This window comes from Ranitomeya variabilis, chromosome 1 (genome assembly GCF_051348905.1).
Source record: "Ranitomeya variabilis isolate aRanVar5 chromosome 1, aRanVar5.hap1, whole genome shotgun sequence".
NCBI classification, from domain to species: domain Eukaryota; kingdom Metazoa; phylum Chordata; class Amphibia; order Anura; family Dendrobatidae; genus Ranitomeya; species Ranitomeya variabilis.
In genome coordinates, this window is record NC_135232.1 from 562,602,294 (window position 1) to 562,621,024 (window position 18,731).

The 18,731-nt window shown below is 46.0% G+C and overlaps 1 protein-coding gene across 1 annotated transcript in view; it reads right to left on the bottom strand.

The window, feature by feature from the left end:
* The window catches only part of LOC143768235 (V-type proton ATPase catalytic subunit A-like), a 565,121-nt gene that overhangs the window by 338,341 nt on the left and 208,049 nt on the right, over positions 1-18,731 (bottom strand). Inside the window, exon 6 of the mRNA XM_077256931.1 lies at positions 5,580-5,806. Coding sequence (XP_077113046.1) covers positions 5,580-5,806 — 227 coding nt within the window. The remainder of the gene's footprint in view (positions 1-5,579; positions 5,807-18,731) is intronic.

The window sequence follows — 18,731 nt, forward strand, 5'->3', positions numbered from 1 at the left end:
TCATGCCAAACAGCAAAATAAGGCAGCATGCTTTCAGCAATCATGTTGCGGTAAGCATGCTGCCGATCTTCCCCTACTAGTACTTACCTAGAGGTCTTCTGCTCATCTTTGTCTGATCTTCTCCTGGCTGTGTAGGCTGGCGATCGCCATGCTGGATCCGCAGGCCACCACGAGTCCTCTCCTTCTTCCCAGCGTCCTCTTCTTCTGCCTGATCTCATTGTGGCACTGCGCATGCGCAGCAGTGCCTTGATGATAGGAGAGGCATCCTTCCCTCTGGATTGACTGATGAATGGGGCAGGAGTGACGTCATGTCAGTGAGCGGCCTGAGACATTCAGCCTCACTGCCACGGCATTCATCATGCTTCATGGATCAGTGATCCAGGCAAGATGAAAAGACAGCCAGAAGCAGCAGAAGGCATCACAAGGAACCGCTAGACTGCAGTCCATGACCCAAGGAGCTGCAGCTGCGACAGGTAAGTATGTCAGTTTTTTTTTGTTCTAGGGTGATAATACTCCTTTAAGGCCAGCTAGAAGAGACACCGAGTGAGCTGCTGAAAAGGCATCCATAGGAATCCCCAGCAATTGGGGTCCTGTATATTTTACCCCCAGGTATGTTCAGCCCTGGATGTTTTGTTCCCTGCATGTTGACCCCAAAATTTGAGGTTGAAACATCTGGGGTCAAAATGTTAGGGGCAAAACATCAGATGGAGACACATCCAGGGACCAAATGCTGTAGGAGAAACATTTGGGGGCAAACTGCTGGGGGCGAACTGCTGGGGGCAAAACATTGATGATGGACGGGAATTCATGAACCACAAGGGTACAAACATTCGGGGGCGAACTGTCAGGGGCGAACTGCCAGGGGTGAAATGGGCGAACTGCTGGGGCGAAATGTGCGGGGGTGAAATGTGTGGGGAACTGCCGGGAGCAAACTGCTGGGAGCGAAACATTGATGACGGACTGGAATTCATGAACCACAAGGGTACAAACATCCGGGGGTGAATTGCCCGGGGTGAAATGGGACGAACTGCTGGGAGCAAAATGTGTGGGGGTGAAATGTGCAGGGAACTGCCGGGGGTGAAATGTGCAGGGTTGAAATGTGCAGGGGCGAAACATCCTGGGGGCCAAATGTTGGGGATGAAATGTGCGGAGGTGAAACGTACCCAGGGGCGAACTGCTGGGGGTGAAATGTGCGGGGGCGAAATGTACCAAGGGGCAAACTGCTGGGGGCGAAATGTGCGGGAGTGAAATGTGCAGGGGTGAAATGTACCCAGGGGCTAACTGCTGGGGGCGAAATGTGCGGGGGCGAAATGTACCCAGGGGCGAACTGCTGGGGGTGAAATGTGCGGGGGCGAAATGTACCCAGGGGCGAACTGCTGGGGGCGAAATGTGCGGGGGCGAAATGAACCCAGGGGCGAACTGCCGGGGGCGAAATATGCGGGGGCAAAATGTACCCAGGGGCGAACTGCTGGGGGCGAACTGCTGGGGGGAAACATTCAAATCCCGTTTGCCATGATGTCATGCACATGACAACGAGACAAACACCCGGTGTTCGGGGACTAAACATAAAGAGTAACATGAACTTCCTGGTGAAGTTCATGTTCAGTATCCGTGCCCGAACAGCATGTGTTCGGTATGGACGTCAAACTTCACTGTTCAGGTTCTCCCATCTCTTGTCATTGTACAGGATAGAATGTTTCCTAACATTTTTTTCCTGTAAAATCCATTTCATCTTTGGTTTTGTATGGTTTATTATCAGTCCGTAAAAGTGGGGTAATACTCTGATAACATTGTTCCCAGCAGCGACCTGGAAGTCAGAGATGCTTCCAGGAGTTTCCCCATGCTGTTCCGATGCCTTTTCAGCACTGTTTATATCCATTTCAGCAATTTTCATGCCTCCCAGACATCCTGGGAGGGTCTGCGGGAAAAAAGCTTGAGTTTTCCGTTGACTTACATTATACTTGTTACTCAAGTCGAGCCCATCTGAGTGTCCTACCTGCTTGGTTCGAGTAACAAGCATTCAAGCATTTAAGTGCTCGCTTATCACTACACATAACTTTTTGCATTAATTTGAGACAATATGACTAAATTTTGGAATTTTATGCATTACATGGGGCTTTGTGTAAGCAGAAACGTTCTGAGGGAGCTGCTTACACGTTGGGGTCTCCTCAGAAAGTCCCTGGTGTCTGTACGAGGTATCCTAATTATATGGTAAGTCTCAGAGATCCCAGTTATCACACCCGGGATTTGGATGTTTCGCCCCCAGCAGATCACCCCCAGCAGTTCGCCCCCAGCAATTCGCCCCCAGCAGTTCACCCCCGGGTACATTTACTTCACCTGTGGGAAGTTATACCATCCAGCTGCCATACCATCACCCCAGAGGACCCCTTTAAGCAGCGTCGGTCCCTACTGACCGAATGCTACAGGTCGCATCACGAACACAAACTTTATTCACCAAACTCTTAAAAGACTTTTCCCTTTTATGTGAGTGCCCAGGGCCACGTACCGGGTCGCAGCCACCGTGACGTCCCCTTCAAGTACCGGCTCTGGTACCGAGTACCCCACTGCCCTGGCCGGCGACTCAACTTGGCGTCACGAACAGGATGTACCCGGGGTGAACTGCTGGGGGCGAACTGCTAGGAGCGAACTGTTGGGGGCGAACTGCTGGGGTGAAACATCCTATAACCATCACACCCAGGAGTGGACAAGTCCATAGAGAGAAAAAAGATGAAAGACTTGCGGTGTTCAAAAGCAGCAAACACATAAGTCTGTGCACAGATTTTATGTCACCAGGGACCAGAAAGACACATTTTTGACAATATATAATCTTTATTAATGTAGGTGATATAACCAGGCCTGAAACTGTGTAAGACTATGAAGCATCCCTCGCATAGAGGTAGACCTGGCTGTGCAGACATGCACTTGTTCGGACGTTGTATTATTATGACTATAAATGAATAATTTTTTCTCTGAACCTGAAGATCAGTGATGAGAAAATTCCTGAGATTTCGACATTATTCACCTGAAGTGACTGCAGTAGAAGAGTTTGAAGATGCAAGGGACTAAGTTCATGGACATGTTGGGGATATCCCTTGGGCAATCATGTTGGTAGCCGGTACAATGATAATCACAGGGATCAATGTTATTTTATGCTGAATATTTGCTCTAACAAGATCCTGAATTTCTTCTTCCACGGTTGTTTGCTGCAAATCATGTGGGCAACTTAACTAGCAGAAAAATACCCGTCCTCCATGACCTTTGCAAACTGCAATATAAATAAATGCAAATGAACTATAAATCATGAAAATACTTCCTAATATCTAGGAGATGGTTTCATCACCGTTAATGTCCAATTGCAAGTTCTTAGATCATGAGAATACTTCCTAAGATCTAATTGTTCTACTCACCCCTAATATCAGACTGCAAGTGCCCACAACATGATAATACTTCCCAACATCTAAGAGATGTTCTCCTCACCCCTAAAGTTAGACGGCAAGTGCTTAGACAATGAGAATTCTTCCTAACATTCAGGAAATGGTTCATCATCCCTAAAGTCTGATCACAAGTGCCCAGCCCATAATAATACCTCCTAAGATCTAGGAAATAATCCCCTCACCCCTAATATTTGACCAGAAGTGCTTAGATCATGAGAGTACTTCCCTCCTGATATTCTCCTCACCCCTGATGTTTGACCGCAAGTGTCCAGACCATGAGAATACTTTGTAACATCTAAGAGATGTTCTCCTCACCCCTAATGTTTGATCATGAGTGCCCAGACAATGAGAATTATTCCTAACATTTAGGAGAGTCTTTCTTCACCCTTAAAGGGAACCTGTCACCCCGTTTTTTCCGTATGAGATAAAAATACCGTTAAATAGGGCCTGAGCTGTGCATTACAATAGTGTATTTTGTGGACCCTGATTCCCCACCTATGCTGCCGAAATACGTTACCAAAGTCGCCGTTTTCGCCTGTCAATCAGGCTGGTCTGGTCAAATGGGCGTGGTGACATCGCTGTACCTTCCCCCAGATCTTGCTTATTTTTCCGTTGGTTGCGTAGTGGTTTGCGCATGCCCAAGGCCCGAATCCACTTCATAGGTGTGGAAAAAGAGCACAATCTGCGCTATTCCCCTGGTGATCGGTGGGGGCGACCATCTTCCTGTGGCCGCGCGTGCGCAGATGGAGCGCTCTGCTGCCCGGGGCTTCAGGAAAATGGCCGCGGGATGCCGCGCGTGCACAGATGGAGATCGCGGTGGCCATTTTCCTGAAGCAGAGTTCGCATCTCGGCTTCAGGAAAATGGCCGCCGCGATCTCCATCTGCGCACGCGCGGCATCCCGCGGCCATTTTCCTGAAGCCCCGGGCAGCAGAGCGCTCCATCTGCACACGCGCGGCCACAGGAAGATGGCCGCCCCCACCGATCACCAGGGGAATAGCGCAGATCGCGCTCTTTTTCCACACCTATGAAGTGGATTCGGGCCTTGGGCATGCGCAAACCACTACGCCACCAACGGAAAAATAAGCAAGATCTGGGGGAAGGAACAGCGATGTCACCACACCCATCCGACCAGACCAGCCTGATTGACAGGCGAAAACGGCGACTTTGGTAACGTATTTCGGCAGCATAGGTGGGGAATCAGGGTCCACAAAATACACTATTGTAATGCACAGCTCAGGCCCTATTTAACGGTATTTTTATCTCATACGGAAAAAACGGGGTGATAGGTTCCCTTTAATGTCTGATCACAAGTGCCCAGACCATGAGAATATATTTTAACATCTAGGAGATGTTCTCCTCACCCCTTATGTTTGACCACAAGGTCCCAGACCATGAAAATACTTCCTAACATCTGGAGGATGGTCTCATCACACTTTCATGTCCCCATTCAAGTGACCCAGGCACAACTGGGTTCTTTAGGACAAGAAATATAGTTTGAAGTTGAATAGAAGAAGCTCACCCAGGATGCTGCTCCAGAATGACACAAAGGTGGCAGCTCCAGTCACAGCTCCTGGTGCTGCTGGGTTTCGGCGACTTGTTCTAACAGTAAACACTTGACCTGTTGTCTCATTTGTTGCTCCTGTCACCTCAATGTCCACTATATGCCAGTCTGGGATGCTGGGAAGAAGAAAAATATGGCGAACGTTGGGATCATCTCATGGTTTAAGTGTCCTTGTTTGCGCTCAGCATTCTATGATATAGTTATAATTCCGGGTAAGTTATCAGGGTCATGCATACAACAGGTGAGGTGGTTTTCAGTAGTTTCGATCTTTTGCTTGTTTCATATATAATTTGTCAGCTCAGAAAGGGGCTATGATTTCCTCCTACCCTTAGGAATGCTGTGTCCCAAGCCAGAATGTAGAGCATGCTTTTATTAATCTCTCTGTGGAGAGCTTACCAGATTGAGGTTCACTGTCCTGAGTGACTGAGGATTCTGTAATGTAATTTATAGTAACTGTCACCCAGGAGTGGAATAGTGTATTATAGCTATATAATAGAATGCTGCGTGCAAACAAGGACACTTAAACCAAATATTGAGGAGTAATCACTTGTAAGGATGAGTAAACATGAGAGTGTAATCTTACCTGGGATCTGCTACTAATACCCCAATAACCTCATCGAAACCCAGTGTGTGGGCAGCTAGTGAGGCAGCTGCCATTGTGTTGACATTATTGGGAGCCATTGGGCACAGTTGTCGAATGGGTCCTTCATATAGTATGGTGCGATCTTGGATGGCTGACAGATCTTTTTCTGACAACTTGCCTTCCAGCTTAAAACTCTTTGGATGTTTGGTCATTGTGATTTTCAGGCCCTGAAAGAGAAGCAGAAGTCTGAGTTTTTCAAATGATTGATGCACCCTGACATGACGCTGAGGATGCAATCAGTTCTCATGGCGATAAAAAAGGACAGTCACCAGTGTCACATTGTATGCAACAGAATATGCAAGGCCACTGAGCAGCGTGAAAGTCCAGTCAGCACCTGTAACATGGATGTGCATGTCGTACAATTTTTTTTTTTTTTGCTCATTTTTTCTACAGCATTTCCCGAGTCATCCATTGGAGCCCCAATTCTGAAGAAAACAGCCTGCTGTTGTGCCAGATGTCAATGGCAGAGTTGATCTGGATCTACTAGGGTCTATGCATCTATGCTTTTTAGCAGAGACCTGGTGACCAACAAACCCCCGGACCGAAGACTAGATGGAGGACATGACTTGTGGATTAGCGGAACTTTAAGGCCACGTTCACACTTTGCGGCGTCCCCCTGCAGGTTCTCCCGCAGCGGAATTGATAAATCTGCAGGGCAAAACCGCTGCGGTTATCCCTGCAGATTTATCGCGGTTTGTTCCGCGGTTTCCGCTGCGGGATTACTCCTATACTATTGATGCTGCATATGCAGCAATATGCAGCATCAAAAGTAATGTTAAAAATAATAAAAATTGGTTATACTCACCCTCCGATGTCCGGATCTCCTCGGCGCTGCACGCGGCGCTCCGGTTCCAAAGATGCTGTGCCGAGAAGGACCTTCATGACATCATGTGACCCGGGCGTCATCACGGTCATGTGACCGCGACGTCACCGCAGGTCCTGTTCGCACAGCAACTGACCGGCTGGCCGCGTGCAGCGCTGAGAGGTGAGTATAACATGATTTTTTATTTTTATTCTTTTTTTACCCCAAATATGGTTCCCAGGGCCTGGAGGAGAGTCTCCTCTCCTCCACCCCGGGTACCACCCGCACATTAACCGCTTACTTCCCGCAACGTGGGCACAGCCCCATGCGGGAAGTAAGCGGTTCAATGCATTCCTATGGGTGCAGAATCGCAGCGATTCTGCACAAAGAAGTGACATGTTGCGGGTTTTAAACCGCTGCGTTTCTGCGCGGTTTTTCCCGCAGCATGTGCACAGCGGTTTGCGGTTTCCATAGGGTTTCCATGTAAATGGAAACGCTATGGAAACTGCTGCGGACCCGCAGCATCAAAATCGCCGCGGTTCCGCGGTAAAAACCGCAAAGTTTGAACATGGCCTAACTCCTGCAGCTTTGTTTGTATTGCTGTGTAGATTTTAAACAAGAGTGATTTTGCTTTAAGAGGAAGGAGTTTAGTATGTGCCTGGTGTATTACTGTGAGGAGGGTGGGGCCCTGTTTATAATCTCTGTCCTAAAATGTTTTAATTATTGCTTGCATAATGATGAATGTGTTGGCCTAATGCATATTGATCTGTATGTATTGCAACAACTATTGTTTGTTTAATATGATGTGATTTTTATGTCTGCATGCATATTGTTCACATGTCAACAAAGTTAAAAAAAAAAAAAGGAGTCCTCATTTACAGACAGGATGTTCCTCCTCCTTCTTCCCTGTGAGCACATTTTCTAGTGTGTGGAGCTGAAACTGAAAGTCACAGCAGATCTCTCTCAGAAACCAGATTGATCCTGTTCTCATGTTGTATGCTGAATGTTCTTAATTCTCAATAAATGAACATTCTCTGTTGCTCGTTGTGGACATCACGCTGATTAACCCGCTGCTAACAGGTTATCGGCCCAGGAGTCAAAGCAATCCCAAACCTGCAGAGCACAGAGATAGAAAGACAACAGCAAACTGAGAAGAAGTAAAATGGCCGCCAGCAGCAACTCAACAAAGTTTACAGTGCCAAGCCTGAATAACCAGAACTACCAATCCTGGAAATTCAAGGTGAAGATGCTGCTAATAAGAGAAGGTACGTGGAAATACACTCATGACCCTAAGCCTGACCCAGTACCACAGGAATGGCTAGAAATGGATCAGAAAGCACAGAGCACCATATCACTCAGTATAGAGGATGATCAGATTGTGCATGTGTGCAAGTGTGAATCTGCAAAGGAAATGTGGGAGCAGTTGCAGAAAGTACATGAGAGAATAAATTTAAGTAATAAACTCTATCTAATGAGAAAGCTGTATCAGTCTAAGCTGCACAATGACCAGGACATGCAGGACTACATTAGAAATACTCTAGAGACTGTAGAGCACCTGCGAGGCATTGGGGAAGATATGAAGGACTTCCATGTGGCAGCACTATTACTTAGTGGTCTCCCAGAAAGCTATGACATTCTTGTAACTGCACTGGATGCACGCCCTGATGATGAGCTTACATTGGAGTACGTCAGAGGAAAGCTTGTAGATGAATATAAGAGAAAGGCAGAAAATGTGAGCAGCAAGATATGTAACAAGGAAATTGCTTTACAAACACATGATGTGCCCACCAGCAGAATCCACCCTAAAGAGACACGTGAATGTTTTGTATGCAAGAAGCCAGGTCATTTAAAAGCTGAATGCAGAGTCTGGAAAGCTAAAATGAATCAGCTGAAAAGGCAAAACAGTCAACAGAGAGTTAAGAGTGCTGTATCTGGAAACAATGATTCGGCAAATACTGAAGCTGCATTCACATCAGTCAATGCATTTAAATCAAAGCATGCGTGGTGTATAGATTCTGGTGCAACCAGTCACATGACCAATGACAGAGACTTCTTTACTAAGCTTAATCAAAGTAAGTCAGAGAAAGTGATAATGGCGAACGGTCAGTGCATGAACTCAGAAGGCATAGGAGACGGTTATATTGATTGAAACATGTCTGCAACACAAAGTAGAAGGATCCATGTAAAAGATGAACTATATGTGCCTAGTCTTGAAAGTAATCTATTATCTGTGAAAAAGCTCACAAAACAAGGTAATGAAGTTACATTTAAGGAAGATAGCTGCATCATCTCAAAAGATGGTCACACATTAGCAAAAGGAAAAATCAGAGATGAACTGTATCAGTTGAAATGTAAAGAGTGTGTATGCACAGGTAAGCAAGAACTGCACAAGAACTGTATTCATGTATGGCACAGGCGGCTTGCGCATAGAGACCCAGAAGCAATAAGAAAGTTATTTCAAGAACAATTAGCTGACAATATTACAATTGATTCATGTAATCAGACAATGAGGTGTTCCAGCTGTATCAAAGGGAAAATGTCCAGAAAGGCCTTTTCTAAGAAAAGTACTACAAGAACAGAACAACCACTAGATTTAGTACACACGGATGTCTGTGGTCCAATGCGTACTCAGACCCCTGGAAAGAAGAGATATTTTCTTACATTTATTGATGACAATTCAAGATATACAGTTGTCTATTTACTTCACAGCAAAAATGAAGTTACAGAGAAACTTGGAATATATCTAGCTGAAGTACATAACAAGTTTGGAAGAATGCCAAAAACTTTACGTGCAGATAATGGAACTGAGTATACAAGTAATGAAACACAGAGCATTTTAAAGAAAAATGGAATCATATTTCAAACTACTGTACCATACAACCCTGAGCAAAATGGTATAGCAGAAAGAAGAAACCGGACACTCTGTGAAAGCGCAAGGAGTATGTTATTTGATGCAAATTTGCCTACAGTATATTGGGGCGAAGCTATTATGACGGCTTGTTATCTTCAGAACAGACTACCAAGTAAAGCGACAGAGAAAACTCCATTTGAGCAATGGAATGGTACAAAGCCAAAACTACAACACATAAGGATTTTCGGAAGTAAAGCATTTGCACATGTTCCCAAAGAAAAACGAACTAAGTGGGAATCTCATGCCAAGGAAGGCATCCTGGTAGGCTACAGTGAAACCCAGAAAGGTTATAGAATTCTACACCCAGAGACAAACAAGGTCACAATAAGTAAAGATGTAGTGTTTGATGAAAACTTCGTGTCACCCAAGTTTTATGACATTATGCCAGTAGTCCAGATGAAGCAACAACAACAATCTCAATCACAATTACAAGACAACGAAGAAAAGAATGTAGAAGTCTGGCTGGACTCTTCAACCACTGAAGGAACAACAAAAGGCCTAAGTGAACCTGAAATCAGACGGTCTTCAAGATCAAACAAAGGAATACCAGCTAAACGTTTATCCTACGTTGTGAAGACACTGCCTGAGTCAGAACCACAGTCATGGGATGAAATGCAGAAATTACCCACCCATGAAAGAACAAAGTGGATCAATGCCGCGAATGAAGAAATGAACTCGCTTCATCAACTTCAAACTTGGAAACTCACTGAGTTACCACAAGGTAAAAAGGCAATTAAGTGCAAATGGGTATTTAAAACCAAGTATGATTCTGAAGGTAAAGTCCACAGATTTAAAGCGAGGTTGGTCGCAAAAGGATATTCTCAAAAATATGGCGAAGACTATGATGCTTCTTTTTCCCCGGTCGCTAAGCAGAGAACATTTAGAGCATTGTTGGCGGTAGCTGCAGTACAAAGGATGTTTGTCAGACATTTGGATATCAAAACTGCATTTTTAAATGGTGACATTGAGGAGGACTTATACATGACTCAACCTGAAGGTTATTTAAAGGAAGGTGAACAGAATCTTGTTTGCAAACTACAAAAATCTCTTTATGGTCGGTCTTAAGCAATCGGCGAGAGCATGGAACACTAAAATGAACAAAGTCTTGTTAGAAGAAGGATTTAAAAGAGGTCAAGCGGATCCATGCCTGTACACGAGATATACAGATGGAAAATGGATGTATATTCTCTTATATGTGGACGATGTAATTGTAGTTCATCAAGAAGAAGCTGAAATTGGAAAAATTACTAAAATGTTGAACCAGCATTTTGAAACGAAAGACCTAGGAAATGTGACATATTATCTAGGAGTCCACATCCAGAGAGAGGAAGATGGAAGTTTTCTTTTAAATCAAAGTGCAAAGATTAATTCAATTTTGGATCAGTTCGGAATGACGGAGGCCAAAGGTGTATCAACGCCAATGGAATCATCCTACCTGAAACTGGAAGAAGATGACCTGTTGCCTAACAATGAGAAATATCGACAGGCAGTGGGGGCACTTCTATATATATCAACTATGACTTGACCGGATATTACAACAGCAGTTGGAATATTGTGCAGATATGTGGAGAAACCGCGCCAAAAGGACTGGAATGCCATTAAAAGAGTTCTCCAATATTTGAAAGGGACACAAGGTGTAAATTTAAAAATATCTGCAGCAGGAAATCTAAAACTCACTGGCTATGTTGACTTGGATTGGGCTGGTGATTCGCAAGATCGTAAATCCACAAGCGGATACGTATTTAAACTTGGAGAAACTTCAATCTCCTGGTCTAGTAGAAAACAAGTATCTCTTGCTTTGTCATCTACAGAAGCTGAGTATGTATCCACAGCCTATGCAAGTCAGGAGATCATTTGGCTAAGACAACTGATGGATGATCTTGGTAAACCGTTAACTCAGCCAACGGTGATATATGAGGACAACCAAGGATGAATTAAACTTGCATGCAGTGAAAAGATCAGTGCTAGAACAAAGCACATCGACGTCAGATGTCATCATCTACGTGATTTAATAGATCGTGGCGTAATTCAGTTTGTTTATTGTGAAACTGATAAAATGTTAGCTGATATTTTGACCAAGCCATTGCCACGACCTAGGTTCCAAGAATTGAGAACCACTATGGGACTCACAGAATAAGTAGTTGTTGAGTGGGGGTGTTGGCCTAATGCATATTGATCTGTATGTATTGCAACAACTATTGTTTGTTTAATATGATGTGATTTTTATGTCTGCATGCATATTGTTCACATGTCAACAAAGTTAAAAGAAAAAAAAAGGAGTCGTCATTTACAGACAGGATGTTCCTCCTCCTCCTTCCCTGTGAGCACATTTTCTAGTGTGTGGAGCTGAAACTGAAAGTCACAGCAGATCTCTCTCAGAAACCAGATTGATCCTGTTCTCATGTTGTATGCTGAATGTTCTTAATTCTCAATAAATGAACATTCTCTGTTGCTCATTGTGGACATCACGCTGATTAACCCGCTGCTAACAGAATGCTTTATTGTATTTTTGTATTTGCTATTGTATACCTTGTACCAGGTTCAATTTTATATTGGCTATAAAGAGTTATCATTTGCATTAACCTTCTAAGCTCAAGGGCAATCCTCCAGCCAAGGTTCTCTACTGGTTTCCTCCACAGGGTTTTTTTCCTCTCCTGAGCGCTGTAGGATGACTCTTTGTGAGTCAGAGGTTTGCCAAGTTTAGTCCCCTTAATTCTTTTGCAGGGACTTCTAGTTTGTAAGTTTACAAAAGTGATTTAATTTTAAAAAAAGTGTCAAATGTGACTTGGAATTTATAACCTGTCACGGCTTTAGGAGTCAGGTGGAAGTTGCGGAAAAGTAAAGGTGGACTCATTTTAACTAATAGAGGATGAAAAACCTCAAGGTAGTGAGCAGGCTTAGCTTTGGTGGCCAGCCTCTAGGACATTGTAATGGTAATGTTAATAAGGGGTCGGCACAGTGGTTAAGCCCAGGAGTGAGGATACCTACTGTATCCTCACCCATCCCTTGTAGATTGTGAGCCCTCGCGGGCAGGGTCCTCTCTCCTCCTGTACCAGTTGTGACTTGTATTGTTCAAGATTATTGTACCTGTTTTTATTATGTATACCCCTCCTCACATGTAAAGCGCCATGGAATAAATGGCGCTATAATAATAAATAATAATAATAATAGGGTGAATGGAAAAAAAGCTACATTTAAATCATAGTGGAGCCAGAGCTGCCAAGCATCCAAAAACAGAAATAGAAATAGATCATGACATTCTCATTTTGTGGTGGTGAAATTCAGCTGCAATGTAATATAGCAATGCAAGATCTGAGTTTGAAATTGAGTTTGAAATTGTTTAAAGCATATAGTCTATTGTATACAGGCCTCAATAACAGTAAAAAAAAATATTTTCTTCTGTTAGTAACATTATACAGCAGGCTAAATGTCAGTTTGAAATTTTTGGGTGCTGATATTGTTCTCCGTACAGGGTGTAAGGAGGCTATTGGCCGTGTAGTCAATGGGAGATATATGTCGCAGAGATGGCTGCTCCCTGCAATGCAACCCAGAGTATTTTGCTTTAGTGCACATGGACACTAAAATGTCGTTTAGTGCACCTGGGTCCCTGCTGCGGGTAGCTATGAGAGATGGGCGGGTCTAGCTACCCATATACCTGACCTCTGGGTGTGGTTAACCATAGCTCCCAACCGTCCCTCATTGTGCAGGACTGTCCCGGTTTTGATGCTTTTCCCCGCTGTCCTGCACGGGACACTCTGCTTCCCACAGACAACAGGAGAAGCAGCCGTCACATACCCCCTTGTGTTAGGCCACGCCCCTTCCCCTTCCGTATGTTTCTGAGTCTTCCAGTGTGCGTGTGCGGTACAGTTCAGAGAGGGAGAGAAAGGGGACACTTCTTTGAGGTACGTAACACAGTCACCACCTTACCAGGGCTTACCTGCCGAACACAGCCTGGGTGCCGCAATGTAAGCAGCAGACCAGTGGACTGGAGCTAATGCCTGGCTAGTAATCGTGCGTGGAATGAGTGGGGCTGAGCAGGGTGGGATGGACACTCACATTCTCCTCTGTTTGCCTCGGCTGCTCAGTGCTGTGTGATTGCAGAGCGACAGATGATCGCCAGTAGTCGATGTCACAGACGACTCCAGTGCATTGCGGAGGAGGAGCAGCTGCAGCTCCCTGGGAGAGGGCGATGACGCTAGGCTAATCAATTGTGGCTGATATTTTTCCCCACGCATAAAGGGCTAAGCCTGTGACACTGTATCACCATGTGCTTATAATGAGACAGCAAATCATGGCACAATTCAATTGCAAACAGCTCCGCTCGGTACACACACACGCGGCTCCGCTCGGTACACTTCATAAACACACGCGGCTCCGCTCGGTACACCTTGTACACACACATGCGCCGCTCTGCTCGGTACACCTCGTACACACACACACGCGGCTCTGCTCGGAGGTGTATGGAGCGGAGCCATGTGTGTATGAGGTGTATGGAGCGGAGCTGAATGTGTATGAGGTGTATGGAGTGGAGCCGTGTGTGTACAAGGTGTATGGAGCGGAGCTGAATGTGTACGAGGTGCACGGAGCGGAGCCGTGTGTGTATGAATTGTATGGAGCAGAGCCGTGTGTGTATGAGGTGTATAGAGCGGAGAGCGTGTGTACGGAGCAAAGCCGTGTGTGCAAAGTGTACGGAGCGCAGCCACGTGTGTAGGAATAGCTATGTGTGACCATTATACGGTACGAAGTATCATGTGTGGCCAATGTACAGTATGGAGCATCATGTGCGGTCCTTATACAGTATGGAGCATCATGTGCGGTCATTATACACTATGGAGCATCATGTGCAGGCAATATACAGTATGGAGCATCATGTGCGGTCATTATACAGTATGGAGCATCATGTGCAATCATTATACAGTATGGAGCATCATGTGCAGTCATTATACAGTATGGAGCATCATGTGCAGCCAATATACAGTATGGAGCATCATGTGCAGTCATTATACAGTATGGAGCATCATGTGCGGCCATTATACAGTATGGAGCATCATGTGTGGCCATTGTACAGTATGGAGCATCATGTGGGGCCATTATACAGTATGGAGCATCATGTGTGGTCATTATACAGTATGGAGCATCATGTGGGGCCATTATACCGTATGGAGCATTGTGGGGCCATTATACAGTATTGAGCATCATGTGTGGCCATTATACAGTATGGAGCACTGTGTGGCCATATTTTTTTGTTTATAATTATTCTTTATGAAACAGTGTGATCAGCAGTGCTAAATGGGTGTGGTTGGGACGTGGATATGGGTGTGACTAGTTATGAATGGGTGTGGTCAGAGGCGTGGTCTAAAATTTGCCCCTCTTTCCCATCTTCAAAAGTTGGGAGGTATGGTTAACAGCCTATATAATAGAGCTTGCTGTTTCGCACACGGCACGGTCTGTGTGCATGTGCAGGAAGGGAAAAGCCTTCCTGTATGTGTGGCTCCAGACCAAGCCTGCGTGCTGGACATTGCCACAGCCAGTGTGTCCACTGGCCCGAGGGAGCAGAACCCAGCTAAGGACATGTTGGTATTGTTTGCCTGCTCTGAAGGATGATTACCTTTTGCTTGTTGGGTTATGGAGTAAATAAATCCGCACAGACTTTGTCAAGAAGCACGCCTCCTGGTAGGCCTGGAGCTTATTTATAGGGACCCTAGAGACGCCCCTCTCCCACAATTTGCCTCCGTGTCTTCTTAGGTATTTAGGTTGGGCAGCTAACTTGGAAACAACTGTCCTGCCGGTCTCTGAAGTAATACGTAGAGTCAATTACTCCCTCGGTGTTCCGGCCACTGGCTACGCACCTCAGAAGGAGGCTGCCGATCTCGGGGCAGAACTCCTCCCGGTATTATCTCCTTGTGCTGTGACTTCGATGCTCACTCTCCACAATATACTTCGCTTCGTGTCCTTTCTTAGGATGCTGCCACAATGGAGTGCAGGCGCAGCTCCATAACGTTCTATCTCGTGCTTGACCTCTGTCTGCAGCTCAGATGTTCCTCCTCCTTCCCCTGTCTGCCTGACAGGTTCTCTCTGGGTCAAACCCAGGTAGCTTCTGCCTCGATGTTATCGGGTCGAAGCCCAGTCTGTTCCTCCCTGACTTCCTATCCAACCCACCAGTTTTACCCGTGTGTGAGGAGTGCCCTAAAAGATAGAAGCAATGCTCCCCCTGGTGGACTGGAGTCTGAAGTGTAGTGTGTGACTGTGATACCTGGCAAGGTGAACTCCTTTAGTACCATCAGACGTAATATCACTCCCCCTGGTGGAAGAGCGACATTACTACATTACAGGACTCTGGGGTGCTGCAGGGGTGGTGGCCAAAAAAAGGGCGGCGGCGAATGCGCTGAGAGACTGTTGGCAGGATCAGTGTTCAAACAGCTCATGCCTGTGATTATGTACTGACTTTCCATCTGACAAGATGTAGCAGAGCTGTACTGTGGAAAGTCAATGGAGAGTGCATGACTGAACTTCTAGACTTAGGGAGCCCGGTGACCCTGGTGAGGGCCACACTCCCTGTCTATCTGATTCCCAAAAGGAAGATGGATGTCCACTGCATCCACAGGGTCATTGAGACACCCACGATTCTTACCAGCCTTGACGTGCCTGTAGTCATGGACTTGCCGTACCCTATTGTAATCGGTCAGGACCTTCAATTGTTTTAAGACTTGTGGGAGGAAAGGGGAGTGTCTGATTGTTTAGAGGGGAGCTGGAATGACCTTAAGGGAGCCCCACCACAGCAGCAGTTCCGGTTAATGCGATGCATAAAGATGAGGAGGTAGCGCCCCTTAAGGTCGATAGTCCAGAGTTAGGAATGAACGGAAGAAAGTGTGGGTCTGACCAACGCTGGGACTTAGCAGAGGTGACCAACAGTGTGACCAATGTATAATAATAATAATAATCTTTATTTTTATATAGCGCTAACATATTCTGCAGCTTTTTAAAGACATTATCATCACTGTCCCCAATGGGGCTCACAATCTAAATTCCCTATCAGTATGTCTTTGGAATGTGGGAGGGAACCAGAGTGCCCGGAGGAAACCACCGCAAACACGGAGAGAACATACAAACCTTTTGCAGATGTTGTCCTTGGTGGGATTTGAACACAGGACTCCAACGCTGCAGAGCTAACCACTAAGCCACCGTGTTGCCAATTGAAAACGAGGTAGGGGTCCGACACCTGTTTAAGTGGGCACTTGTTGTGCCAGGGTGACAGGGTGAGTAGTGGTGACTCCCATTCAGACTGTAACTCTAACGCAAGGGATAGAGTATGAAAAGGAGGACCTGAGTAAAAATGGCAAGTCTTCCCCTCGCCACCAGGGACACGGTGGCCACAGAAAGGCAGGTCAGGCTAAACCATCTGAAGAAGAGATGGGGTCAGGTGCGAACAAACTTAATGTCCTTGATAAGGAGGTCTCATTGCTGCTGACAAACCCCAGCACAGAGGTAGTTGCTGATAAGTGGAAAATAAACCTGACATATTATGACGCTGAGGGTCCATCAGGAAAGATCGCGGTAGGAGGAGAAATCCCAAAGAGCAGGTAGAGGGAAAGCCCACAAAGGTCACAGAGAGCAGACTGGTGGTTCGTTTACCTCTGAGGTGGCGGAAGAGGACAACTGTGCCAAAACTCCAGAAGGAGAAGGGAACTATGTTGAGGTGTGTAACACCAGTACAGTAGGTGGTGAGAACTCCAGGGAACCCGAGGCTAGGGAGATGGAGTCGGGGAACAAGGACATTGAATCTTCAGAGAGCCCAGCAGAGGCCCTAGAGGGGGTCGAAGGTAATAGAGTGAAACTCTGAAGCAACAGAGAGTGGGTGGGCAAGCTGCCCCATCAGAAAATATAATTAAATAAGTTATGGTGCGACACGTACTAGCGAAAAGGGAACAGGATCACGAAATAGAGATGCTTAAAGAGAAAGTAAGAGACCACGTCGAGCGAGAAAAGGACCTGAGACAAGAAGCTGAGTACAGAGTGGATGAGCTGGAGAAGGAAGTCTCTGAGCTCAGAGGTCACCTGTCAACATGTCAATCCGTGAACAAAGCCGTATTGGAAAATATGGAGGTGCTCAGAGAAGCATTAAAAGGACTTCTACAGTAGAAGGAGATGGTGGTCACAGACTTACAATGGCTGTGCCAGAGTGGTAAAGAGGCGAGCTGCAAATACCCATCTTGGCAAGGGGTCTGGAAGAGTGTGAAGCTTAGGGAGAGCTTGCGATAAAAGCTGAACAAGACGATTGCCTTGTCGTGGCCGAGGACTTGATGGAAACGTCCAAGGCAAAGCAGGAGCCGTCCATTCATGAAGAGGATGAGACTTTGCCTGGTAGAGGTACCCGAGGACGTGCGAGAAGCATGTGCCAGTGAGGCTGTGCATGAGGCATTTAGAAAGGCGATGGAGGCGTGTAGTGTGAACTGGGCACCAGAGACTCAGCAGTTGGTTATACTGTCGACTAGGGAAGTCACACTGAAGCGGGTGGCTATCCTGAGAGACATGCACCTACACTGTCTCCGTATGAAACAGATGATCCTGTTGAGGAGTAAGGAAGCCACTCGAAGTCTGGAGCATACAAGGAAAGCTCAAAATCGGCTGGGGTTTGTGGAAGACATCATTCAAGTGCCCAGAAATCTGGTGAGGAAAGTCATTGGGAGACTTGGACAAGTGATGCAAGAAATTGTGAATAAGTCCAGTGTGGCAAGTAGCTCAGATAGCTGGTGAAGATGGGATTGTTCCATTCTTCGTTGTTGGGATATTCAAATACTCCTTGAATATCGGCTAGCATAGCAGCTGAGATGGGACAGACTGCAGATTAAGGTACAGCTACAGGAACTGGAAAGAAGGTGGCGACCACTTCCATTTCCAACCCAGGGTATAGAGAGATGAAGGGGTTCGCTAAAAACTAATAGTATGCAATCTGAAGCTAAAAGAATTAGAAGTAGTGACTCCTCTGTTAACTCAGTGCTGAGTAACAGGCACGAGACCCTGTAGCGGACATAGTGACAAAGGGTCAGACTCAGACCAGACAGTAAGCTCGACTGTAAGGGAGTCTCGCGGCAGCACAAACCAGTGGAGGTGGTCAGGGAGAGAATGGTCTGGAAAAGGAGCAACTCTACCAGAGGACGTGATTGAGTCAGATGATACATTGTTCCAAAAAGGTTCACTGACAGGGCCCGATTTTGACAGACGGGTGTACTATCAAAGGCGACCGAGAAGGGTCTCTGATCAGGTAATGAAAGGTGCCAAGCCCCATGACTTTAGGCAGAGGGGGGAGGTATGTAAGGAGGCTAATTGCCATGTAGTCAATGGGAGGTATGTCGCAGAGATGGCTGCTCCATGCAATGCA